General features: G+C 53.6%; 8 protein-coding genes across 8 annotated transcripts; 5 read left to right on the top strand and 3 right to left on the bottom strand.

Annotated features, from left to right (window-relative positions):
* Positions 1-331: 331 nt before the first annotated feature.
* Positions 332-1,024, top strand: CLAFUR5_00382 (uncharacterized protein; the record flags this gene model as incomplete). The annotated part of the gene is made up of 1 exon (XM_047899530.1): positions 332-1,024. One exon carries the CDS (start codon positions 332-334, stop codon positions 1,022-1,024), a length of 693 nt encoding a protein of 230 aa, XP_047757087.1.
* A 465-nt stretch (positions 1,025-1,489) lies between these two features.
* CLAFUR5_00381 (uncharacterized protein) lies at positions 1,490-2,490 on the top strand (the record flags this gene model as incomplete). The annotated part of the gene is made up of 2 exons (XM_047899529.1): positions 1,490-1,576; positions 1,636-2,490. 2 exons carry the CDS (start codon positions 1,490-1,492, stop codon positions 2,488-2,490), a joined length of 942 nt encoding a protein of 313 aa, XP_047757084.1.
* Positions 2,491-2,933: 443 nt separating this feature from the next.
* Positions 2,934-7,374, bottom strand: CLAFUR5_00380 (putative phospholipid-transporting ATPase DNF3; the record flags this gene model as incomplete). The annotated part of the gene is made up of 4 exons (XM_047899528.1): positions 2,934-3,725; positions 4,091-4,225; positions 4,304-5,526; positions 5,577-7,374. The coding sequence occupies 4 exons, from the start codon at positions 7,372-7,374 to the stop codon at positions 2,934-2,936; spliced, it is 3,948 nt and encodes a 1,315-aa protein (XP_047757085.1).
* Positions 7,375-8,823: 1,449 nt separating this feature from the next.
* Positions 8,824-9,814, top strand: CLAFUR5_00379 (Catalase-related peroxidase; the record flags this gene model as incomplete). Its single annotated transcript, XM_047899527.1, has 2 exons — positions 8,824-8,920; positions 8,976-9,814. The coding sequence occupies 2 exons, from the start codon at positions 8,824-8,826 to the stop codon at positions 9,812-9,814; spliced, it is 936 nt and encodes a 311-aa protein (XP_047755556.1).
* A 443-nt stretch (positions 9,815-10,257) lies between these two features.
* Positions 10,258-12,542, top strand: CLAFUR5_00378 (Inclusion body clearance protein iml2; the record flags this gene model as incomplete). The annotated part of the gene is made up of 4 exons (XM_047899526.1): positions 10,258-10,351; positions 10,407-10,448; positions 10,501-10,553; positions 10,611-12,542. 4 exons carry the CDS (start codon positions 10,258-10,260, stop codon positions 12,540-12,542), a joined length of 2,121 nt encoding a protein of 706 aa, XP_047755555.1.
* Positions 12,543-12,695: 153 nt separating this feature from the next.
* Positions 12,696-13,499, bottom strand: CLAFUR5_00377 (uncharacterized protein; the record flags this gene model as incomplete). Its single annotated transcript, XM_047899525.1, has 1 exon — positions 12,696-13,499. One exon carries the CDS (start codon positions 13,497-13,499, stop codon positions 12,696-12,698), a length of 804 nt encoding a protein of 267 aa, XP_047755550.1.
* A 395-nt stretch (positions 13,500-13,894) lies between these two features.
* Positions 13,895-14,154, top strand: CLAFUR5_00376 (40S ribosomal protein S30-B; the record flags this gene model as incomplete). Its single annotated transcript, XM_047899524.1, has 2 exons — positions 13,895-13,954; positions 14,026-14,154. 2 exons carry the CDS (start codon positions 13,895-13,897, stop codon positions 14,152-14,154), a joined length of 189 nt encoding a protein of 62 aa, XP_047755549.1.
* A 641-nt stretch (positions 14,155-14,795) lies between these two features.
* Positions 14,796-19,136, bottom strand: CLAFUR5_00375 (uncharacterized protein; the record flags this gene model as incomplete). Its single annotated transcript, XM_047899523.1, has 2 exons — positions 14,796-16,064; positions 16,116-19,136. 2 exons carry the CDS (start codon positions 19,134-19,136, stop codon positions 14,796-14,798), a joined length of 4,290 nt encoding a protein of 1,429 aa, XP_047755548.1.
* Between the last annotated feature and the right edge of the window lie 256 nt (positions 19,137-19,392).

The raw sequence follows: 19,392 nt of genomic DNA, 5'->3' as shown, positions 1-19,392 counted from the left end.
CGGGCATGATCAGCGGCTATCTGCTCTATGTACTTGGCTGTACGTACCGGTGTGAGTGATAGCCAATCAAGCGGCAGGACTTGAATCATCGGACATGACACATGGAGCTCACCTGCAGTCACAAATGGCTTCTGAACTCATGGGAGTGCACATAGGCATCTGATCTCAAGTATTCCATGTCCAAGTAATACACCCTGGTTGGGGACTTGGGATAGACTTTGGCCCCGAGCTTCAGTGTGGCATCTTCGGTAACTCTCCACAGCTATACGTCAAAGCAGTGCGAACGTGGTGCAGGTAGTAGGCTTTGGCAGAAGCTTGCGAAGTGGCCAGTATGTCAGACGAAGAGTTGACGGACTGGGAGGTGGTCGAAGCCGCACCTTGCCAGCAGAAAGCGTACGAGGGGGACAGTGACGCCCGCATGTGGGAAGGAATCACTCCAACCAGCGAAGAAACGTTTGAACCAGGTCATGAGGAGCCACCCAACGATCTGCCTATCACCATGCTCAACGCCGGCAGTCGAAGACCACCTGTCGCAGCAAAGCATCCAAACGAAGAAGAACAGAGCTCCCCACAACCTAGCAAAAAGGATGATCTCGAGCCTTGCCAATCCTGCAATGGCTTCCATTACATCGCGCAGTGTGTATATACCTTGACTTGGTCGGAGTGGCTAGACTATCATCTCACCTACATGCCAAGCCAGTCCTACGGTCATTCGCCCGAGGGTCTCGGAGAGGACACTTCAGACATGCAGTTGCTATACTATCGTGCCGAGTCTCTTGACGACATGGCCGGAAGCTGTGAGATCAACTACTTGTCTGACACGCGTCTGAAGGCCGATCTGATGAGTAAATCGAGCGTGGAGATGTTCTTGGACGATGAGCAGTGGGAGAAACGGCTTGTCCAGGAGGAAGAGCAGAGAAACGTAGCTCCGAGAGACTCAGGAGACGAGAGATCTGGTTCAGAGAGCGTTGGAGATGCGCTTGATACCATGAAGACCGACTTCACGATGCATCTGCCGGCATGACACGAAGTACGTTGCTGCCACATCTTTGTCAACTTCACTTCGGAGAGCTGCTAGAGAAACGCAGATCATGAATCCAAGATATGTGGACGCGCTGTGCCTTCGACTCCTTCAATCGGACCTCGCTACTCAGCTACATGCCAGCGTGTTGAAGCAACGGCTTGCGCTTCGATAGGCAGTCGAAGGGCTCAGCGTCAATCAACTTTGTCGCCAGCCCTCGCAAGCTCTGTGGTCGCACTTTCCTCGAATCCCTTTAGATGCAGCACGACCGTTGGCGCTGCTCAAGACTTCCCGGGTCACACTAGATCCCACACTCAGCCTCAACCTCAACCACCCGCGATCAATGACAACTACTGCCACTCCTATTCCAGCCCCTGTCTTCACCGCATACACACTACTTCTCGCAATCGCCTTCAGCCACTTCTACCCGAGAATCATCTTGTCGTCAACATCTGTGCGTCGAACAACATGACCGTAGCCAAAATGCTCGGTCTCGCCTCTATCGCTACACTCATCGCGAGCACCATTGCTGCACCTGCCTCAAGTTCTGTCGAGGTCTGTTAGCTGCACGTAGCGATGCCTCATCAGCGTCCATGTACTGACTTCCAGTCTAGCCAGTCACTCGACAGGCAGTAGCTACCGACTACGCTACATGTACAGTCGGACACATCGGCAACACCAACCTTGCCGCGTATGACGTTCACATCGGACGTCCATACAACGGTGGTGCTGGTTGCGGTTACATCTACTACGCCCTCAGCCGCACTGTCACCATCAACGACTACAAGTGCCTCGACGACGCAGCGCATACCGGCACCGCACTTTACCTCACTACCGAAGACAACGCAGCCTCAAACGATCAGATCATTTTCGGCCTTCAGAACGCATATCCCATGATCCCTTTCAAGGCCCATCGCATCTGCTTCAAGTTCTATGACAAGCGATCTGAGCAAGAGCCAAGCAAGCGATCTACACCAGAACCCGAGAATCCATGGTGCATTTGGGGAGGCATGCATTACCTCTCCGTCAACGACATCACCACCGGCAACGACATCTTCGATGGCTCCAAGGACTTCTGCGCCGCTCACCACGGCGCCATCCCGACCACTCACAGCAGCACCCAAGAGTACAAGATCGCACCCGATAGAAGCGTCTTGTTCTCCATGAGTAACTTCTGCGAGGGTGTCGAGATTACTGAGAAGGAGTGCATGGACCACTTCTGGACAGCCGGCAACAGCTGCGTAGACGACAAGATCTACTCAGAGGGCGTCCGCATGTATGGCGCGACCTTCATGACCGAGTGCTACGGTTTCTCTGTCGTTCCGTTCTATCCTGCCGGCAGAGTGGAGCCACTGCCGCTCTCCCAGTGCCACGCCATCACATGCGCTCCTGGCGCTGAGGGTGATGCGACGTGCCGTAGCAGCGGCTGTGCGAATGGATGCAGTTCTGACAGTAAGTGCGTTGCCTGAAGGTGAAGGTGGATGGCTAGATCATAAGAAGACGAGACGATGATACAATGAACGGCGGATACAATGATACGACTACGCAAATAATACTGAGCCAGACAGCGATGTTCACGATCATTCGCGAGGCCAGATAAGACAGCACATAGTCGACTACCAATCCAACGTGTTGACCAGAGCTTAAAGCTCATACAGATTCATAGACACGAGTATATAAACGACTGAAACTCGTTTTTACATGCTGAGCTATCCAAATGCTGGACCGCGCATCTGCTTCGAGCACTTCTGAACATTCTGAACTCACGGTAGTCTGTCTTGCATCTCCTGGCAATGCTCTGTACATGTATCTCATTAGGCATATCTCATTCTACGTCTATGAAGCTGGTGATCATTCGCTGTCTGGGTATCATGAACACTCATACCGCACCACGCATGAACAAACACACGCATCAATCCTCCTCCTGTACAATATACTCATCCTCCCCCCTCGCCATAGCCCTTAACTGCTCCCTAATCCTCGGATCTCGCTCCATCTCCTGCCAAAGCTCCAGCTCCATATCCTCAGCATTAAGATTCCGGTTCCGATAATGCCGTGTAAACTTCCACGGTGGCCACATTCTAGCCGCGATCAGGTTACGCTTCACGGCGCCGTACACAATCTCCATCGTGGCCAGAACCGTGAAGGCTATGATGAGTGTAAGCCACCAAGCCCATTCGGTGCCGAAGACTTTGCCGAAGCCGCCTTTGACGTCGTAGGGGGATAGGTTGTTGGAGTAGATTCCTGACATGAACCCGTTCCAGGCGAACCAGCCGCCGACGGTGATTACCAGGCTCACGCCGACGATAATGGTTTTGTAGTGAGTTTCTATTACCAGGAGTTTCCAGTTTGTCCAGACGATTCCGAGAGTGAAGCACATAACACCAAGTGCGAACAGCCCATTATCGCCCATCACATTGAAATGACCGTACGATGTCCAGGAGATGAACCACGCTATCAGGGCGTTGACCACTGCGTGGAGCATCCAGCCGAAGTACATTCCCAGATTCAAGCCTTTGTTCCTCTGCCCGAATGTGTACAGCTCGGGCACTGCGAGGAGCGTGTCTGGTAAGAGATCCTGTTCGAATATGCCAGGTACTATCACGCACAGAGACGTGAAAAGAGTGTTGAGTGCTGTCAAACTCCAGGATTCGTACAGTGAGGTCCCTGTGTACCCGTTGTGTCGTTGGTACAGTGCTTGCATCTGTAATTCAAATAAGTCAGCATGCAGAAGCCGTGTCAAAGATTTGACAGCTGATACGTACCAAGTAGAAGTACATCTCCTGTCAAACATAAGAGTGTTAGCTATACTCGAGAACCACGTGGCAATGTTTCAGCAAATGGTATGTCTGAGATAGACGATGCCATATACCCTTCAGGACGTACCTTCCAGAACGTGAATAGTATGAAGCGACTCTATTCCCTTTCAGTCAATAACCGCATCGAGAAGAGGGTATGAGCTATACAGCCGCAGCAGAGCCAACAGCCTCGCATGTGAGTCTGACTAAGCAGCCTTGGCGACACTGCTAGCTCCACCACAACTGCATGTACGCCCTGATGATCACTTACAGTTCGAACATATTCATACCGTCCATGCACCAGAAGAAGCCTCTGTAAGAACCGGAACTGCGCAATGCTGTAGTCTGCCACGCGAGCAGCCTGGAGACCCTCCTTCCCAGATATACCGATACCAACATGAGCAGCCTGGATCATGGCAATGTCATTTGCACCATCACCAATAGCCAGGGTGAGCCCAGGCAGTCGTGCTCAAATCCCCTGCACGATCTCCGCCTTCTGCGAGGGCGAGGCTCTGCAGACGATAACAGAGTCGACATTGTCGATCAGAGCTGTGAAGAACATGTTCCGAAGGTCTGGAAGTCCTGTGATGATGGACAAGGTGTGGCCGTCAATGACGGCCACGCGGTGAGCATCGTCGTCGTATACGACTGAGCTAATCTGGCCGTGGAGGTCGCCTTTGGTCGAGTCCAAGATGTAGATGAGTGAAGTCGGTAGACAGAGTCGAGCGGAGTGCGCGATGTTGATGGCGGTCTCGCGTTTGTCGCCTGTTAGCATCCAGACACGGATGTTAGCTTTCCTTAAGCGGTCGATCGTTTCAGGGACGCCCTTTTGCAGTTTGTCTTCAATCGCCGAAGCGCCCAAGAGGTCAAGATCTTGTTCCATCATCTCGCCTGCGGTCTCGACACGCTCTTCACGATCAACAAGCGAGGTGGTTGCTTCCTGATATGTCTTATTCCAAGCACTGTATTCAGCAGGACTCAGGTACTTGTGCGCATACAGCAATGTTCGCAGGCCTTCTGAAGCGAAGTCGTCGATTTGCCGAAAACATTTTTCGAAAAGCGTAGCGTCGTCGGCGTTTACGCAGCGTTCGAGGTCGTTCTCTAGGCTGCGTCGGACGTCATGGCTTGCTCGAGGTACTTCAAGTGTTGCACGTCCCAGCGCAAGTGACCGCCGGATCTCCATAGATGGTCGGACATCACCTGAGCTCCTGCCTCTGATGTTGAGACTAGGCCTGCCGCCGAAGCTATTTCTGGGCTCCTGGTGCTCACTTTTGCGCTGCATTCGTCGTCCGATGTCCATGCTCCTGCGGACCTCCTGAGATTTCCTTGCAGCCAAGTCGTGTTGCCGTAGTCGTGGTATGATGGTACTATCGGCACCTTTGCATATCAGCCACAATTGGCCGTTAGGACAACGTACAATGATGCTCATGCGTTTCCGTTTGGAGCTGAACTCGACGATGTCCAGAATATCATATGACTCTTCGACTGGCTCGGAGTTTGACGTGGTCACCTTGATCGTTATCCTTTGCGATGAGCGCTGGATCAGTAAGAAACCGAGCTCCTGCGCAGCGCGGACCAGTGCCAACTCGTCCGGCGAAGATGCCTGAAATTCGATGTTACCATCTTTCAGCTCCGGCAAAGCTGTGTGACAAATTGCCAATCCCAGAATGACCTCTTTCGCTTTCCTGGATATCCTCGATGCATGATCTGTAGCAGTTCTGCAGTTGTACGCTGCGTCTCCGGTAGTCGCGGGCGACTAGCTGATCTTCGTACAGAGAATGTGTTTGAGGCACGAGGCCGAGAGCCTTCTCGATGCGAGCCAGAAGATACTTCACGTTCCTCTACGACGAGTCCTCGTCTATCCGAAGATGGCCTGAAGGTAGAAAGTTCAAACTCTCCACCCTTGGCTAAGGTTCGAGTAGTTCTGTCGTCTAGCACTGCGCCTACATCCTTGGAAGGACCATGACCTTCGCTGTCATCGCCATGCTTCCATACGACGCCGCCCAAGCTCAAGCCTCGAAAGTTCATGATGTTGTCGGTCAGAGTGCCCGTCTTGTCAGACAACACATAGCTGATTTGGCCCAGATTCTCGAGGATTGTATTCGTGTTGCAAGTCATCGGAGTGTTCGTTTCCTCGTCATACATTTCCACGTCGCTCTGTATCATGAGCATTTGGCCTATCTTCACAATCTCGAGGCTGACGTAGAGTGCCAAGGGAATGACATTGTTGAACATGATCAAAAACCCGACAATGATTTGCTTGAATTGAGGGTACCCATTGTTCAGGTACCAGGCTCCAGTCTCGAATCGATCATGCCAAAGTATGTAACCGACAGAGAGTCCTACGGATAGCACGACAACGTAGAAAATCAGAGTCAAAACCACCTGGTTGGCATATCGTTCCAACCGAGGTCTTTTCGCTTTAGGATGGTGATTAGCATTCATGCGAATCTTGCACTCCTCGCCAGTATTGATAACGATCCCAATCGCGCGGTCTATGTTCCGCAAAGTGCTGCCACGAAGCACGACTTCATTCAGCGTCAATGGCAATGTCTTGTCGTTGAGTGTGACCTTGCCGTTGAAATCGTAGAGGTTCTTGTTTGGATCTTCCAGCACGAAGTTGGCTTGACAGTTCTTGAGATCGCCGATGCAACGGCATTGCTGCTGTAGCGATCCGGGAGCCTGCTTCGTCTTCAGATTTGTCTCGCCGTCCAAGGCCATTGTCTCAATGTATGCGACGCCGTCCTCGCCGGTAGCATGCAGTAGCACGATGTCTGCGGGGACCGGATCATCACGCTTCAATTTGAGGATGTCGCCGACTCTTATGCTATGCCATTTGATCGGCGCCCAAGCATGATCATCGTCTTCGTCTGGATCCTTCTCTTCCACAACCTGACCCACGGCACCAGATTTCGAGCTCCATGGGAATGTCGACGGGTCTGGAATCGTCGACAGGGCTCGCGAAAGACACGTTCCGGATGTAGTGTCCTGATCGTGTTTGGACTTGAGGACCTCGGCGAAGCTGTTGTTCTCAACCTTGTCTAACCTATGCCTGCACCAATCATCGTAGCCTTCTTTGACGACTGTCAGGAGGATGAAGAATAATAGAGGTATAATGGTCGTGTAGTTTCCCGTCGTGCTGAGGCCTGGTATGGTTTGCGGCACACCGATGCAAATGAAGAAGGCATTGTGAAGGCGTGTGGCTTGGAAGATGATCTGATTCGGTAGGAAGTCCCAGAGGGTGTATCGACTGGACCTGATGCTATTCGAGATGTAGCCATGCCCGCGACGCTCATCTACCAGAAGCCGTTCATCCCCAACGCTTAGTGGGACGTGTCTGCCATCTCTTGACGAGGCCAATGCCTTCTCTCGCAACACCAGCTCAATGAAGTACCGCTGATACGCCTTCTCCACCGGCCGCTTGATGCTTCTGTCGTACCAGCTCACGCGCTCCTCCCCGCTCTGCAGCCATGCTCTTTGCCCCGTCGTCTTGTCGTTGCTCGTCGTCACGTCGTCGCCGCATTCGCCTCCACCTCCGTAGGCAGCATTGGCCATCTCCCCGCCGGATCTACGCCGCAACGTTGAACGGTGGCGCTTCAGACCAGCATCGTTCCAGCGTGTCGACCGGCGAACGTTGCGTCAACCAACGAAAGTGATGTGGTAGGATATGCGCTCGAAACGAGTGTGTCAAAGCCTGCACACTGTACCGTCCGCACATCTCGACCACCTTGGCAGCTTGAACCAGACAACGTCTCGCAGATCTGCCCCACGTGTCCGCATCCGCCTCGGTCAACGGCTCGAGCACTCTACCATACTTCAGATGTAGAATGTGATCATTCTCCACTATGTACTCTGGCTTCAAGGCTGCCTGTCCTGTGACCAGGCGATTCAAAACCGGGTTCCTTGGTCGCACATGTACATACTCTGTAGCATCGAAGCTAGTAGGCTGATAGATCCGATCAAAGTTTCGCCGCACGCATCAGTTCATCCAGACCTTATCCGCTGTTGCAGCCTCGATGTGTCACCGAGTGACTACATTCTGCGATTTCATGCAACTAATATATTTGACAAAGATGAGCCACTCCCAAATCACATGACCGGTCGGTTAGCTCAGGTTCGTTGCAGCTCCTTCAACCTTCCCGAGCGTCAGACTGACTTCCTTCACAGTTGGTTAGAGCGTACGTTCGCACAACACACTCCCATCCCTACGCACACACTAACAATCCATCAGGTGGTGCTAATACAACTCCTCTGCGAGTAACAAACGCCAAGGTCGCGAGTTCGACCCTCGTTCTGACCACGTATTTTTGCTGTCTCGCTGCCCATTAGAAGCTTTTTGCGGTACGAACAGTGCAGAGCGGAGTGTTGAGAAGCTCGAACAGAGCAGAGCGGATTGTTGAGAAGCTCGAACAGTGCAGAGCGGATTGTTGAGAAGCTCGACTGCGAGAGTCAAAGAGCTTTGTGCTCGGATAATACTTAGCAGGTTCGTGTCCGTTGATCGCATCGTGTAGCAGTAAAAGAATTGATATCTTTTTGTGAAGACTGGTTCGCCTCGACCCGTGCAGACTACAACCTCCCAACGAAAGAGTGTTAGCTTGGCTTCTCTAGCCCTTATTGTCCTGAGTACTTCCGTCAAGTCAACCTGCGTATTAACCGAACGCAGTGCACGTTTGGAGGAATGGTCTGCATCAGCTACCAGTCAGCAGCTAATTGTCACGCTGCAGGCCAGTTCATGCATGCCAAAGCTGACAGTACTTCATGCAATGGCTGCGCAAGTCCACATCGTCTCGTTCCACGAATTACAGGCCTCCAATTTCGAAGCACATTTCTACCACATGGCGTGGCTGCCATGAAGCGCTCCAGTAAGTCTCCACCGCCAGGACGCCACGCAAGGAATGGCTCGTGATAAGGGTTGTGTGATGGCGTATAAAAAGGCCTTCAAGCTTGCCTTGAACACTGCTTGCACGAATAAACATTAGCGGCAGACCACGGTGTGGCTCCACTATGCCTTTGCCAGACAACGAAAAGACCGTTGAGACGGCAAATAAGCTTGTCAAGACCTTACGGGGAGCCTTCAATACCCCATCAGCGTATCGTCCAGGTACTATCATCGTCCAATCTGCTGTAACGTAAGCGAACGTCTGACGATGAGGCAGCACACGCTCGAGGCAGACTCGTCAAAGGAGCGTTCGAGCCCAGCACACGCGCAGCGGAGCTGTCCAAGGCACCACACTTCCACAGCTCAGAAACACCAGTAGTAGTGCGCTTTTCATCTGCCACCGGCCTCCCAAACATCCCAGACACGAGCGGCGATGCAAATCCTCGTGGCATGGGGATCAGGTTCGTTTTGAGCGACGACGGTCATCGGCATACCGATATCATCGCGCACTCGACTGCATTCTTTCCAGTTCGCACGGGCGAGGGTTTTCTCGAGCTATTGGGTGCCATTGGCGGTGGCACGATTGGGAAGTTCCTCGAAGAGAACCCTGCTGCAGCTGCGTTCGTAAACGACCCTAAACCATCACCTACCAGCTTCGCTACAGAGAAGTACTATGCCGTCAATGCATTCAAGCTGATCTCCGGCGAAGGGAAGGAGACCTCCATCCGGTACCGAGTCGTGCCAGAGGAGTTCTCGGTCCTATCGGAGTCTGACCTGGCCACAAAGTCGGAGTCCTATCTGTACGAGGAGCTACCAACGCGTTTGGCACAAGGACCTGTCGTGTTCAAGCTCGTAGCTCAGATCGCTCAGGACGGAGATGTGACAGATGATGCCACAGTACATTGGCCAGAAGAGCGTGACATCGTTGAGTTAGGGACCATCGAGCTCAATGAGATGGTGTCGGAGGCTGAGAGCAAGAAATACGAGAAGCATATGATATTGGATCCGATCCCGAGAGTCGATGGAATTGGGCCAAGTGATGATCCCTTGCTGGACATGCAAGCGGCGATATATTTGTTGTCGGGAAGGGAACGGCGAGCAGCTGAGGAGGCGTGAATCTGGCAGGAGGGGTGTCAATGAGCTGTCTTCATCACACCTTCTCTTTCCGAGCCAATCTGTGCGGCTTCGCTATCAATATCGATGCCAAGTGTGATGGAAGGTGTGTTCGATGGCTTGGACGAGTGTTGCCCGGCGGAATGCTCAAGCCTCACCGTCACGGAGAAGACACGCGGGCCGCAGTGCAACGTCTCCACTGCAGGTCAGCTTCTGCTTCGTCAATGCAATGATGAGCCGCGTCTCTGTTTCAGCTGCTCGCCCAGAATGCCCACGTGTATGCCGTCATGCTTATTATCATTCTTGTGGCGCAGCCACTGTCGTGGACACACGCACGAGCGACACTGTAAACCTCCCTGGTAGTTCTACAACGGACTTACAGTAGACCGACGACGTGGAGCACTTGTCCAGCTCAATCAACTCCCTCCAACCTCAGCAGCTCATCAATGGCCATGAAACGCGTTGGAGGATGGCTGAATCCGTCAAAGGGCAGTCTGGCGTCGAGCAAGTCGCGGACTGCTATCGATGAACCTCATGCGTGTATGGGACTCCCGCCTACATAAGTGAGCATGACGAGCGACTGATGAAGTCGCAGTGCAAGAGGCAATGCGTTCAGCCTCCCTCATCCTTAATGATGGTAACTCCTCGCGAAAGCACAGAGGGGGAGACGTGTACTGACGTGCTACTAGAAACGGAGCGTGCTGAGTCGGAGCTGGCACAAGGTACCTCTCCTTTTCACAAGGTATGCTGGCTAAAATTCTATGCAAGCAGCAAGAGCTGATCGGGAATGCTCAAGTAGCTAGGGCGGGCCACCACGATATTCCTACGAGCCACCCTCGGATTCGAGAAAGAGATCATGGAACAAGCCTCATCCCGACTTGCGGATGCTGAGGAGTCAGCCAGCGAACACCAAAGGAGAGCGATCCGAGATCCATCTACTGCTCACCAGAGCAAGATATACCCGGTCGGCGCAGAGTATGCCCTCTGTCATGCTGAGACTCAATTGATGACCGCCGTGGTTGGCGTCTTGAACGAGAGCTTGACGGAAAGCTTGCGAGGGTTCTACAAGCTGAGGAAGGCGTTCAGTACTTTGCAAGAGCTTGTAGAGGCGGAGAACAGATATCTCGAGAAGCATATTTCCAGTTCTCAGTCGTCGTTGGCATCGAGCACGGCGACGAGCTCGGGTGTTATGACTCCGGCTGAAGACGGTAGCGATGATGAAGATCTGGACTTCCAAGACGCCCAGGAAGGTGTCAATGGGCATGCACAGCCAATGCCAACAGACTACCAGGGTCACCTCAATCTGCCAAAGGTAGCTGATCTCAAGCTGGAAGACAAGAGCAAAGTGATACCATCAATAGAGCAGGCGCCCAGTCGGGCGCCGACAACAGAAAGTTCCGACCCTACACGACTTGCGAAGACAGCTCACGATGAACTCGACTTCACCAGCGTGTCTCGGGATGAAATCGACATCTTCATACACTCTGGGAGCGCACTGTGTTTCGGTCTGCTTCAGCTCCTCTTATCCATGGTGCCACCGGCCTTCTCGAAGCTACTGTCAATTTTCTCCTTCAGAGGAGATCGCGAGAACGGATTGAGATTGCTTTGGAAAGCTACTGCTTTCAAGGATAACATCAATGGCGGCATGGCAGGTCTGATCACTCTCGGCTTTCACAACGCTGCGATAGCGTTGTGCGATATTCACAGCAGGGAGGCCTACCCAGAAGCCCGGATCCGAGCGCTGTTGTCGGATATGCGGTCGTTGTACCCCAAGTCCTTCATGTGGATCCTGGAAGAGGCACGTATGCTCAACGCGGATAGGAAGCTCGAAAGTGCCGTCGAACTTCTGACTACTGGATCTGGTGTGTCTCCTCTGAAGCAAGTCGAGGCGCTCCGTGTTTTCGAGACAAGTCTATCATTGATGTTCCTGCACCGCTATCAGGAGTGTGCAGATTCATGGATTAAATGTGTCGACCTGAACAACTGGAGCCACGGTCTGTATTATTACATCGCAGGTGCCTGCCACGTTGAGCTTTACCGTATAACGCGGGACGCAGACCCCACGGCTGCCGCGGGCCACAAGGAGAAGGCTAAGAAGCTCTTCCACACTGCTCACAGCCAGAGTGGTAAGAAACGATTCATGGCACGTCAGCTGCCCCTCGACGTCTTCATTCAGCGAAAATTCGCCAAGTGGGCTGCCAAGGCAAAAGCCCAAGGTCGCGATGAGGTCGAGGTCATTGGCGTCAGTCCTCTTGAAGAGATGATATACTTCTGGAGCGGGTTCCCACGCATGAGTCCCGAACACCTGCAGCTATCTTGGGAACGACTGTCATGGTCCGACGATTCGAAGCTCAATCCGGATTGGAAAGATGAGCCGGTCGATGAACGAGCTCTGCTCTCTATGCTGAAGGCCACTACCCTGCGTTGCCTTGGTCGCTTACCCGAAGCACAAACCCTACTTGCCGAGGAAGTATTTTGCCATGATCTCGCGCAGATCAAAGCTTGTCCGCACGCCGACAACTGGTCGCTTCCTGTTGGGCATTATGAAAAGGGCGTTTGTCATTGGCAAGAAGCCGGTGGTCAAGACGGAGACAGGGCAAAGTTGCAGGAATGCAGTAACGAGCTTACACTGGTTGAGCGATGGGAAAGCTTCGAGCTGGATGCTCGCATCGGGCTGAAGCTGACGACTGCTCGGGAGACATTACGGAGGATCGGTATAGGACACGCTTGAAAGAGTTGTGATTGACCTTAGCAATGCGGGTCACTTCGCCATGCAGTATAACAATGATATGTGCCACATGCCACCTGAAAGCTCTATCATAACGCCCGACCCGTATGCACCCGCTGTTGAATATGTTCGTGTACTCATGATCTCATACCACTCTTACAACCACTCCCGCCACCAGCTAGGCTTTGCCTTCTTCTCGCCTGGCAACTTGGCTTTGATGACCTCTTCCATCGTCAAATTCCTCCAGTCCTCGATAGACAGCCAGCCAATCCGTGCACGATCTCCAAATCCACCAAACCAATATACGTGATCTACAACAAGCTGAACATACTCGCTCTCGTGGGATATCTCATTGCCGGGCTGCCAACATATCGAATCTGGATGAGCACGCAGGAAGCACTCCCGAATCTTCCCATCCTTCAGCCTCTCCTCAGACAATCTTTCAAGTCGCCCGTGCAGGGAGAACCGTGGAAGCGCAGCAGGCGTATGTGGCGTGGGAATGTCCTCGTCGTCATCACTTGTCCAGAGAGAATAGTGGTTCTTCTCGATCGGCCACCATCTTATCCCAAGACTTATATTGGACCCTTGATTGTAGTTCTTGTATGGTGTTGCAATGTTTATGGCCAGCAGGATCGGGTTTCCGCTCAGAGGATCGCAGTCGGCGTAGTATTCCATCAAGCCGATTGGACTGCCTGCTATGTCTGCGGGTCTGTTCTCTTGCGCGTCGAGTTCGTTGGTGTGGGTTTGCTCGGGGAAGACAGAGACGAGGTCGCCGATGGTGCTCAGGTGCATGATCTTTCTGGCCATCGCTGCAGACTCGCGGAGTGTGGGTATTCGGTAGCCTTCATCGTGGGCTGGTGGATTCGAGAAGACATGGTGTGAGGGAGGTGCTGGGCGTTGTGGTGAGGATCTGGCCGAGACGACGCTCAACAGTGTGCTTATTAGGATGAGAGATTTCATGATGGGCGAAATGCAATGCAGTACTACAGAGGCGGGTAAGCAGTCGAGGGAAACATGTTGATGGTGTACATGATCTCTTATCAGATGATCTCGCTTAGTGAGCCGAGCAGCCGAAAGCACGGGAAGGGAAGCTGTGACTCGCCGCTTTCCGCCAAGACGAGCTTTGACACCTGCGATAATTCGATCATCCACGACATCACTCCCTCGCCAGCGACACCACTAACCACCGCAGTTCCATCAACGACGCCGTGAGTCCCATCCGAACACCTCGATGTCACCATCGACACCACATCCCGCCCACTCGCCAACTTCCGCCCGTCCGCACGAGCGCACCGCTAATCCTTCATTCGCCACCACAGAAAACCACACATCTCGAACCCAGCACAACCGCAATCATGGGTAAAGTGCACGGATCCCTCGCCCGTGCCGGTAAGGTCAAGTCGCAGACTCCAAAGGTACGAAACACCACCCGATTGCCCGAGACAGCGGAGGACGAGCAGAACCTAACATGACGGGACACCAACAGGTCGAGCCACAAGAGAAGAAGAAGACCCCCAAGGGCCGCGCCAAGAAGAGAATCACATACACCCGCCGATTCGTAAACGTCACCATGACCGGCGGCAAGCGCAAGATGAACCCCAACCCAACCTCATAAACGACAAGCACGAACGCGATGAGCGGGACGGGAAGTGGAGGGCAACGAATGGACACGACTCGAAGGCTAGCTTTCGCATGTGTGGGTGATAGACACGGGAAAACAAACGATGGATGAAGATCGCCCACAACTGCATGTGATGGCAGGCATCGAAAGCGTGGTCAAGGTCGCGCGGCGGGAACATGCAAATATCGGGGCGTTCTGAAATGGGAAAGGGTGTGTCCTTTATGGTCTTCATGTTCTCGAGAGTGGCCCACAGAAATCATTGAAATGGTTATGAAAGTTGCTTGAAGATTAGAAGTGTGGCCGTGCTGTCTTTCCGTCGTGCTTCATGTATGAACATCACGTATGAACATCACGTTTGAACATCACGTGGAACTGCTTCCGCAAAGGCTTTCCTTGAACAATTGCGGATCGCATACAAGGCGAGCACATCGAAACATGCCTTGTTACCTGACGCCTACGACTGTGCCGACCGTCAAAAAGCCGAGAGCGTTATGCACAGCGCGACTCCATAGGCGCAAACACTTTCGCCCAATATTATTGCTATCGCACTAACTACTAAGTCCAACGCTCAACCAACCCCTTCGCCCCGATATCAGAGTACTCACAACGCCAAAGCTCCCGACTCCTTCACTCGACTACTGAACATCTGCCTTCTCTTTGCCCTTGTTCTGCTTCACCTCCAGCTCCTTCTGGTGAAGCTTGTTCAGCCGAGCTCGCATCTCCTCAACCTCTGGGCTGACTCTGTCATTTGCATCTGCTTTCTTGCTCTTGCTGTCGAACACCTTGGGATCAGTGACATCTGTCTCAGTCTCACCCAGATCTGTCACATCTTCAATGCGCTCGGTTAGGAGCATATGCTCAACGCCCTGCTTAAAATCAGCACGAGGGCCGACAAGTAAGATGAGGTAGCCTGGGGAAGGTGCCTTCCGCCCGGCTAGGATAGCACTCACGCCTTTGGATGCTCGCCGATTGCTCCCAGCTGACGCTGTCGACTGCTCCGCGCTGTCCTGTGAGGCAACCTTGTTGCTTGCCGATCGCTTATGCGTCTTACGCATTGGCTTCGGCTCAATCACGCGCGTTCCCTTCTGTGCCTCCTGTGCTGCTTTGACCATTCTGCTGGAGAGGCTGTCACTGGAAGCAGAGCTGTCGGTTCTACGCGCATCACCCTCTGGATACTCATACAGGGGCATGGCCACATCCGTTCCGGTGCGAGAAACATCGCCTGCTGTAAGTTCCGCCTGAGGCTCCTTCTTGCTCTTCGACTTAGCCTTCTTCTTCTTGCTCTTCGATTGAGCCTCAGCAGCTTGGCCATCAGTAGCACCACCGGATATGCCCAGGCCCACAGACTCGAGAGTGTCGCCTTGAGCTTGACGGTCTGGGCCGCCAACGTCAGCAGTAGTCGCTGGTATAGTGCTGGCGTTAGCAGAGTCATGCTGTTCTGGTCCTTGCTCTTCGATCTTGCTGTCTGCATCACTACCATTGGCGACGTTCTGAATTGGCTGAGAGCCGCCCTTAACCCAAGACATGATCGTACCAAGAGTACCTCGGCGAGCCGCTTTGGTCGTCGGCACTGAAGTAGGTGATGTCACTTCGCTCGCAGACACAGCGGCCTTTGCTGTCACCATTTCGTGGACAGACTGCTCGGGATACGGTCGTGGCGCGTCGACCGACTCCCGTACTGCAGCTGCTTGCAATGGCACCTGACCTTGTAATGGTTGGTCCTGGGGAGCTGGCGTAGCTGCGTCGCTGGTCACACGACTCGGCGCTGAACTTGGACTCGCGAACCCATCTGACGTAGATGGCTTGCCCTTGATTGAGCCTTTGGTCTTTGTGGGCTTCGAGGCCTTTCGCTTCGTCTTCGTCTTGCTGCTGAAGACGCTGAGCGACTCAGTCTGATCTGGTCCCTGGGAAAATGTTAGCTCTCAAATCTAAGGACGCTTCGTACTGTTACGAACCTTTGCTTTCGTCTGCTTGACGCCCTTCGACTCCTCTCCCACGGACGAGTGCCGCGGTACTGCAGGTGTATTTGGGGCTGTGAGATAATCAAGCGTGGTCCCCTCAGAACCATCTGAGGCCGAGCGCTGCTTGGGGATCTCAAGCTCACCGGCTTTATGCTTCACGTCATTGGCCTTCTGCTCCTTGTCCTTACCAGGCCCGCTGGGTGCAGGCGGAGTTGCTTCGACAGTGAGGTTGGGCAGGGCGGAAGGTACCTTGTGACCCGGGATCTTGGGGATCGGTGCTTTCTTGCTGCTCTTCAAGCTGGAGGGAGACTGAACTGAGGATTTGGGGGTCTCGGCGCTTCCTTCACCGGAAGTGACCTGATCGGATTGCTGTTCGACTGTTGTGTCAGCCTTGACTGGTGAAGACAGCTTAGCATCCACGCCCAGGTTCTGGGACTCGTGGTTGCCCGGGCCCGGCTTAGAGGAGTCCAGCTCCGCCTTTTCGTTGTCGGTGATCGCTGGCAGGCCATCAGAGGTCTGAAGCTTAGGCTCCACAACAGTGCCGCCAGATGGAGGAGCGTTGTCAACCGCAAGCGTCGTGCTCGTGTTCGACATTGCTGAAGGGTGGAAATTGCTGAGGCTGTCGTTAGCTGGCTGCTCCTTCAGTGTAGACATATCGGTGCCACTGTGTTCTTTAGTATCTGCGGAGGCTCCCGTCTGGTCGTTGATAGTCGCTATCTGCGGCTCGCCAAGCGCCAAGACTTCGTCTTGTACCACCGTGCTGGAAAGTTGGTCACCTTCGCCCGACTTGTGGTCGCTGCGTGGTTCGTCTTCAGCGAGTGCCTTATTAGTAGCCTCGGCAAGCAGATCGTTCTTCTTCGACTTCTTCTTCTTGCCACCCTTTGGCTTCTTCTTGGGTGTAGTGGGTCCGGACGCAGTAGGTGTTGTGTCTTCAGACAGTAGTGAGACCACGCTATCTGCTGCAGTCTTCACCGCCACCGCCGCCTCTTCCTCATATTGAGCTCTTGGTCCCTGTGTCGTGAACCGAGGGATGAAGGAGGGTGCGGAGGGCACATACTGAGGCTTATTGACCCTGTGTGTTTCATCCCAGTGCTGCTTCGCGACCTCTACCTGAAGGCAGTACCGATTGCCGAACGGCCACATTGCTCCTCGGGCAGCAAGGCACTTTCGTGCCTCTGCGGCTGTCGCGAACGTGATCCAGATGTTGAATTGAGTCGTACTGTTGGCTGTTGCAGGTTTTGGACCGCCAATGTAGGTCACCTCGCCCCATTGACCAAAAAATGCCTTGATCTTGTCCTCGTCAATGTCAGCAGGAGCGTCAAAGACAACGAGCTTTGTAGCGGTGGTGCAGTCGTCTGCGATCGCGTCTTTCGTGCAGGTGGTTCTGCACAAATCTGTGGAGAAAGACGGCTTGGCATGGGGTTGCTGAGGTATGGCTGGCCGCATGTTTGGATCGAACAAATTCGTGCCAGCAGAAGATGTCTGCACATGTGGCTGAGCTCGATGCTGCGGTCCAATCTCAGTGATCGAGTTGCGAGCATCTTGGCTGGGCAGTGGCACATTCTCACTATGGTTGTTGCGCCATGGTCCGGCCAGAGGATCCTTGTCGCGCTGTTGGATGATGTACCTCGGCGTGGTGTCGGGATTAGCTTGCTTGTTGGAGATGCTTCCACGGCCGCGCATACTTCCACCATAGCCTCGCTTTCCAGCCCGCGAAGTGACACTGTCGTTCCGCTGTTGGGCTCTGCCGTCGCGCATGTTTGTTGGACCCTCGAAGCTGAAAGATTGTGCATTGTGCTGCAGATTCGTTCGCTCTGTCATCAGTGGCATGTCCTGTTGAGGCCCAGCATATGGACCATTGTAAATCATCTGAGTGCCATGACCCGTAGGATCGTACAGGCGGGGGCCAGGGACGCCAGGGTCGACCGGGTATCGTGGAGCATGCGCCGATAGTACTGGAGGCATGTATGCTCCTGACTGTGGACCATGTGACTGTTGGAATTGCAGATGAGGTGGCGGCATCTGCTCATTGCCACCAAATTGATACCCACCAGATGGCCCGCGACCTGTCATCATGAATGGCAAGCCAGTAGCTGGATTGGGCGCCGGTGGAGGTGCGTATGCTCCGCCGAAGTGGTTTGAAGGCTGGTGTGTGTGTTCAAAACCCGGAGGTGCCAATGGTCGAGGACCATTACGGGCGCTGAAACTGTTGCGCTTGTTGTTCTGGCCTCGTGGCTTCTTGTAATTCAGTTGGCGGTGGTGATCGGGTGGCGCATAAACACCATTGCTGGCCCCATTGGAGCGGTGAAAGGTTGGATTGGTGCGAGTCGTCATAGCAGGCACTTGTTGCTGTCCAGTCTCATGCTCCAAAGGTAGAGCTGCCTTCTCGTTTGTGGCTGCAAATTTGGGTGCCTCAGCTTGTATGCCAGCGGCAGTGGTGGTGGACGGTACAGTCTCAGTCGTAGGCTCGACCTTGTTGCCTGCAGAGACGACGAGGTTTGAAGTGATGACAGCTGGTGCGCTCTTCTGTATTTCGTCATCCTCGGGCGAGACCCCCATGCTCTTGAGACGAGTCTGTATGCCCTTGAGAGCCACTTTGAGGAATGCGTCAGGGTAAGTAGTGAGCTCAGAATCTCCGAAGACTGTGCTCGGCTGGGCATTGTCCATGAGAGCATACTGCACCATGTCCGAGTCCTTCAACAACTCGGTCGACTCCGCGATCCACTTCTCCACCACGGCGGGAATACGGAACTGCGCATTGTAGAGAGCGATACACTTCCAAACTTGAGCAAGAAACTTGGGACTGTGCACGTGAAGCTCGGAGCTTGTGAAGTACTGAAGGAGAAAGTCGTTCTCGACCTCCTTGGTGCTCGCCTTTGGGTAGTCCCACGGGAAGGCGGCGCACCACTTGTGCGACTCCTCTGCGATCAGGCGCTGGCTGAACGGCTCGATCTCAGCATAGGGATCGCTTCGGGCAATGACAGATGTGGTTGTCTGACCCTGCTCGGCCGCCATTGTGACCAGCAGGTGCAGAACGAGACGAAGGGCGCCTCGAGGTGTTCTTGATTTTGATGATGAAGTGTGGTGGTGGTGGGTGGCGGTATGTTATGTTTTTGGTAAAGTCGGTGGGTTGAGTGTTTGCGCGGTTGTGGTTGTGTTGTTGCCGCCACTAAGCTGAGATGAAAGTGAGCACGGAGAAGGCGCGGAAAAGAAGTTGCAGGGATCTCTTGGATCGTGCCTTCCTAACGCCAACGTCGTTCATCAGCCGGGG

Source organism: Fulvia fulva, chromosome 1 (genome assembly GCF_020509005.1).
Source record: "Fulvia fulva chromosome 1, complete sequence".
Taxonomy (NCBI): domain Eukaryota; kingdom Fungi; phylum Ascomycota; class Dothideomycetes; order Mycosphaerellales; family Mycosphaerellaceae; genus Fulvia; species Fulvia fulva.
The sequence above is the reverse complement of the archived record's forward strand: the minus strand, read 5'-3'. Positions and strand labels throughout refer to the sequence as shown.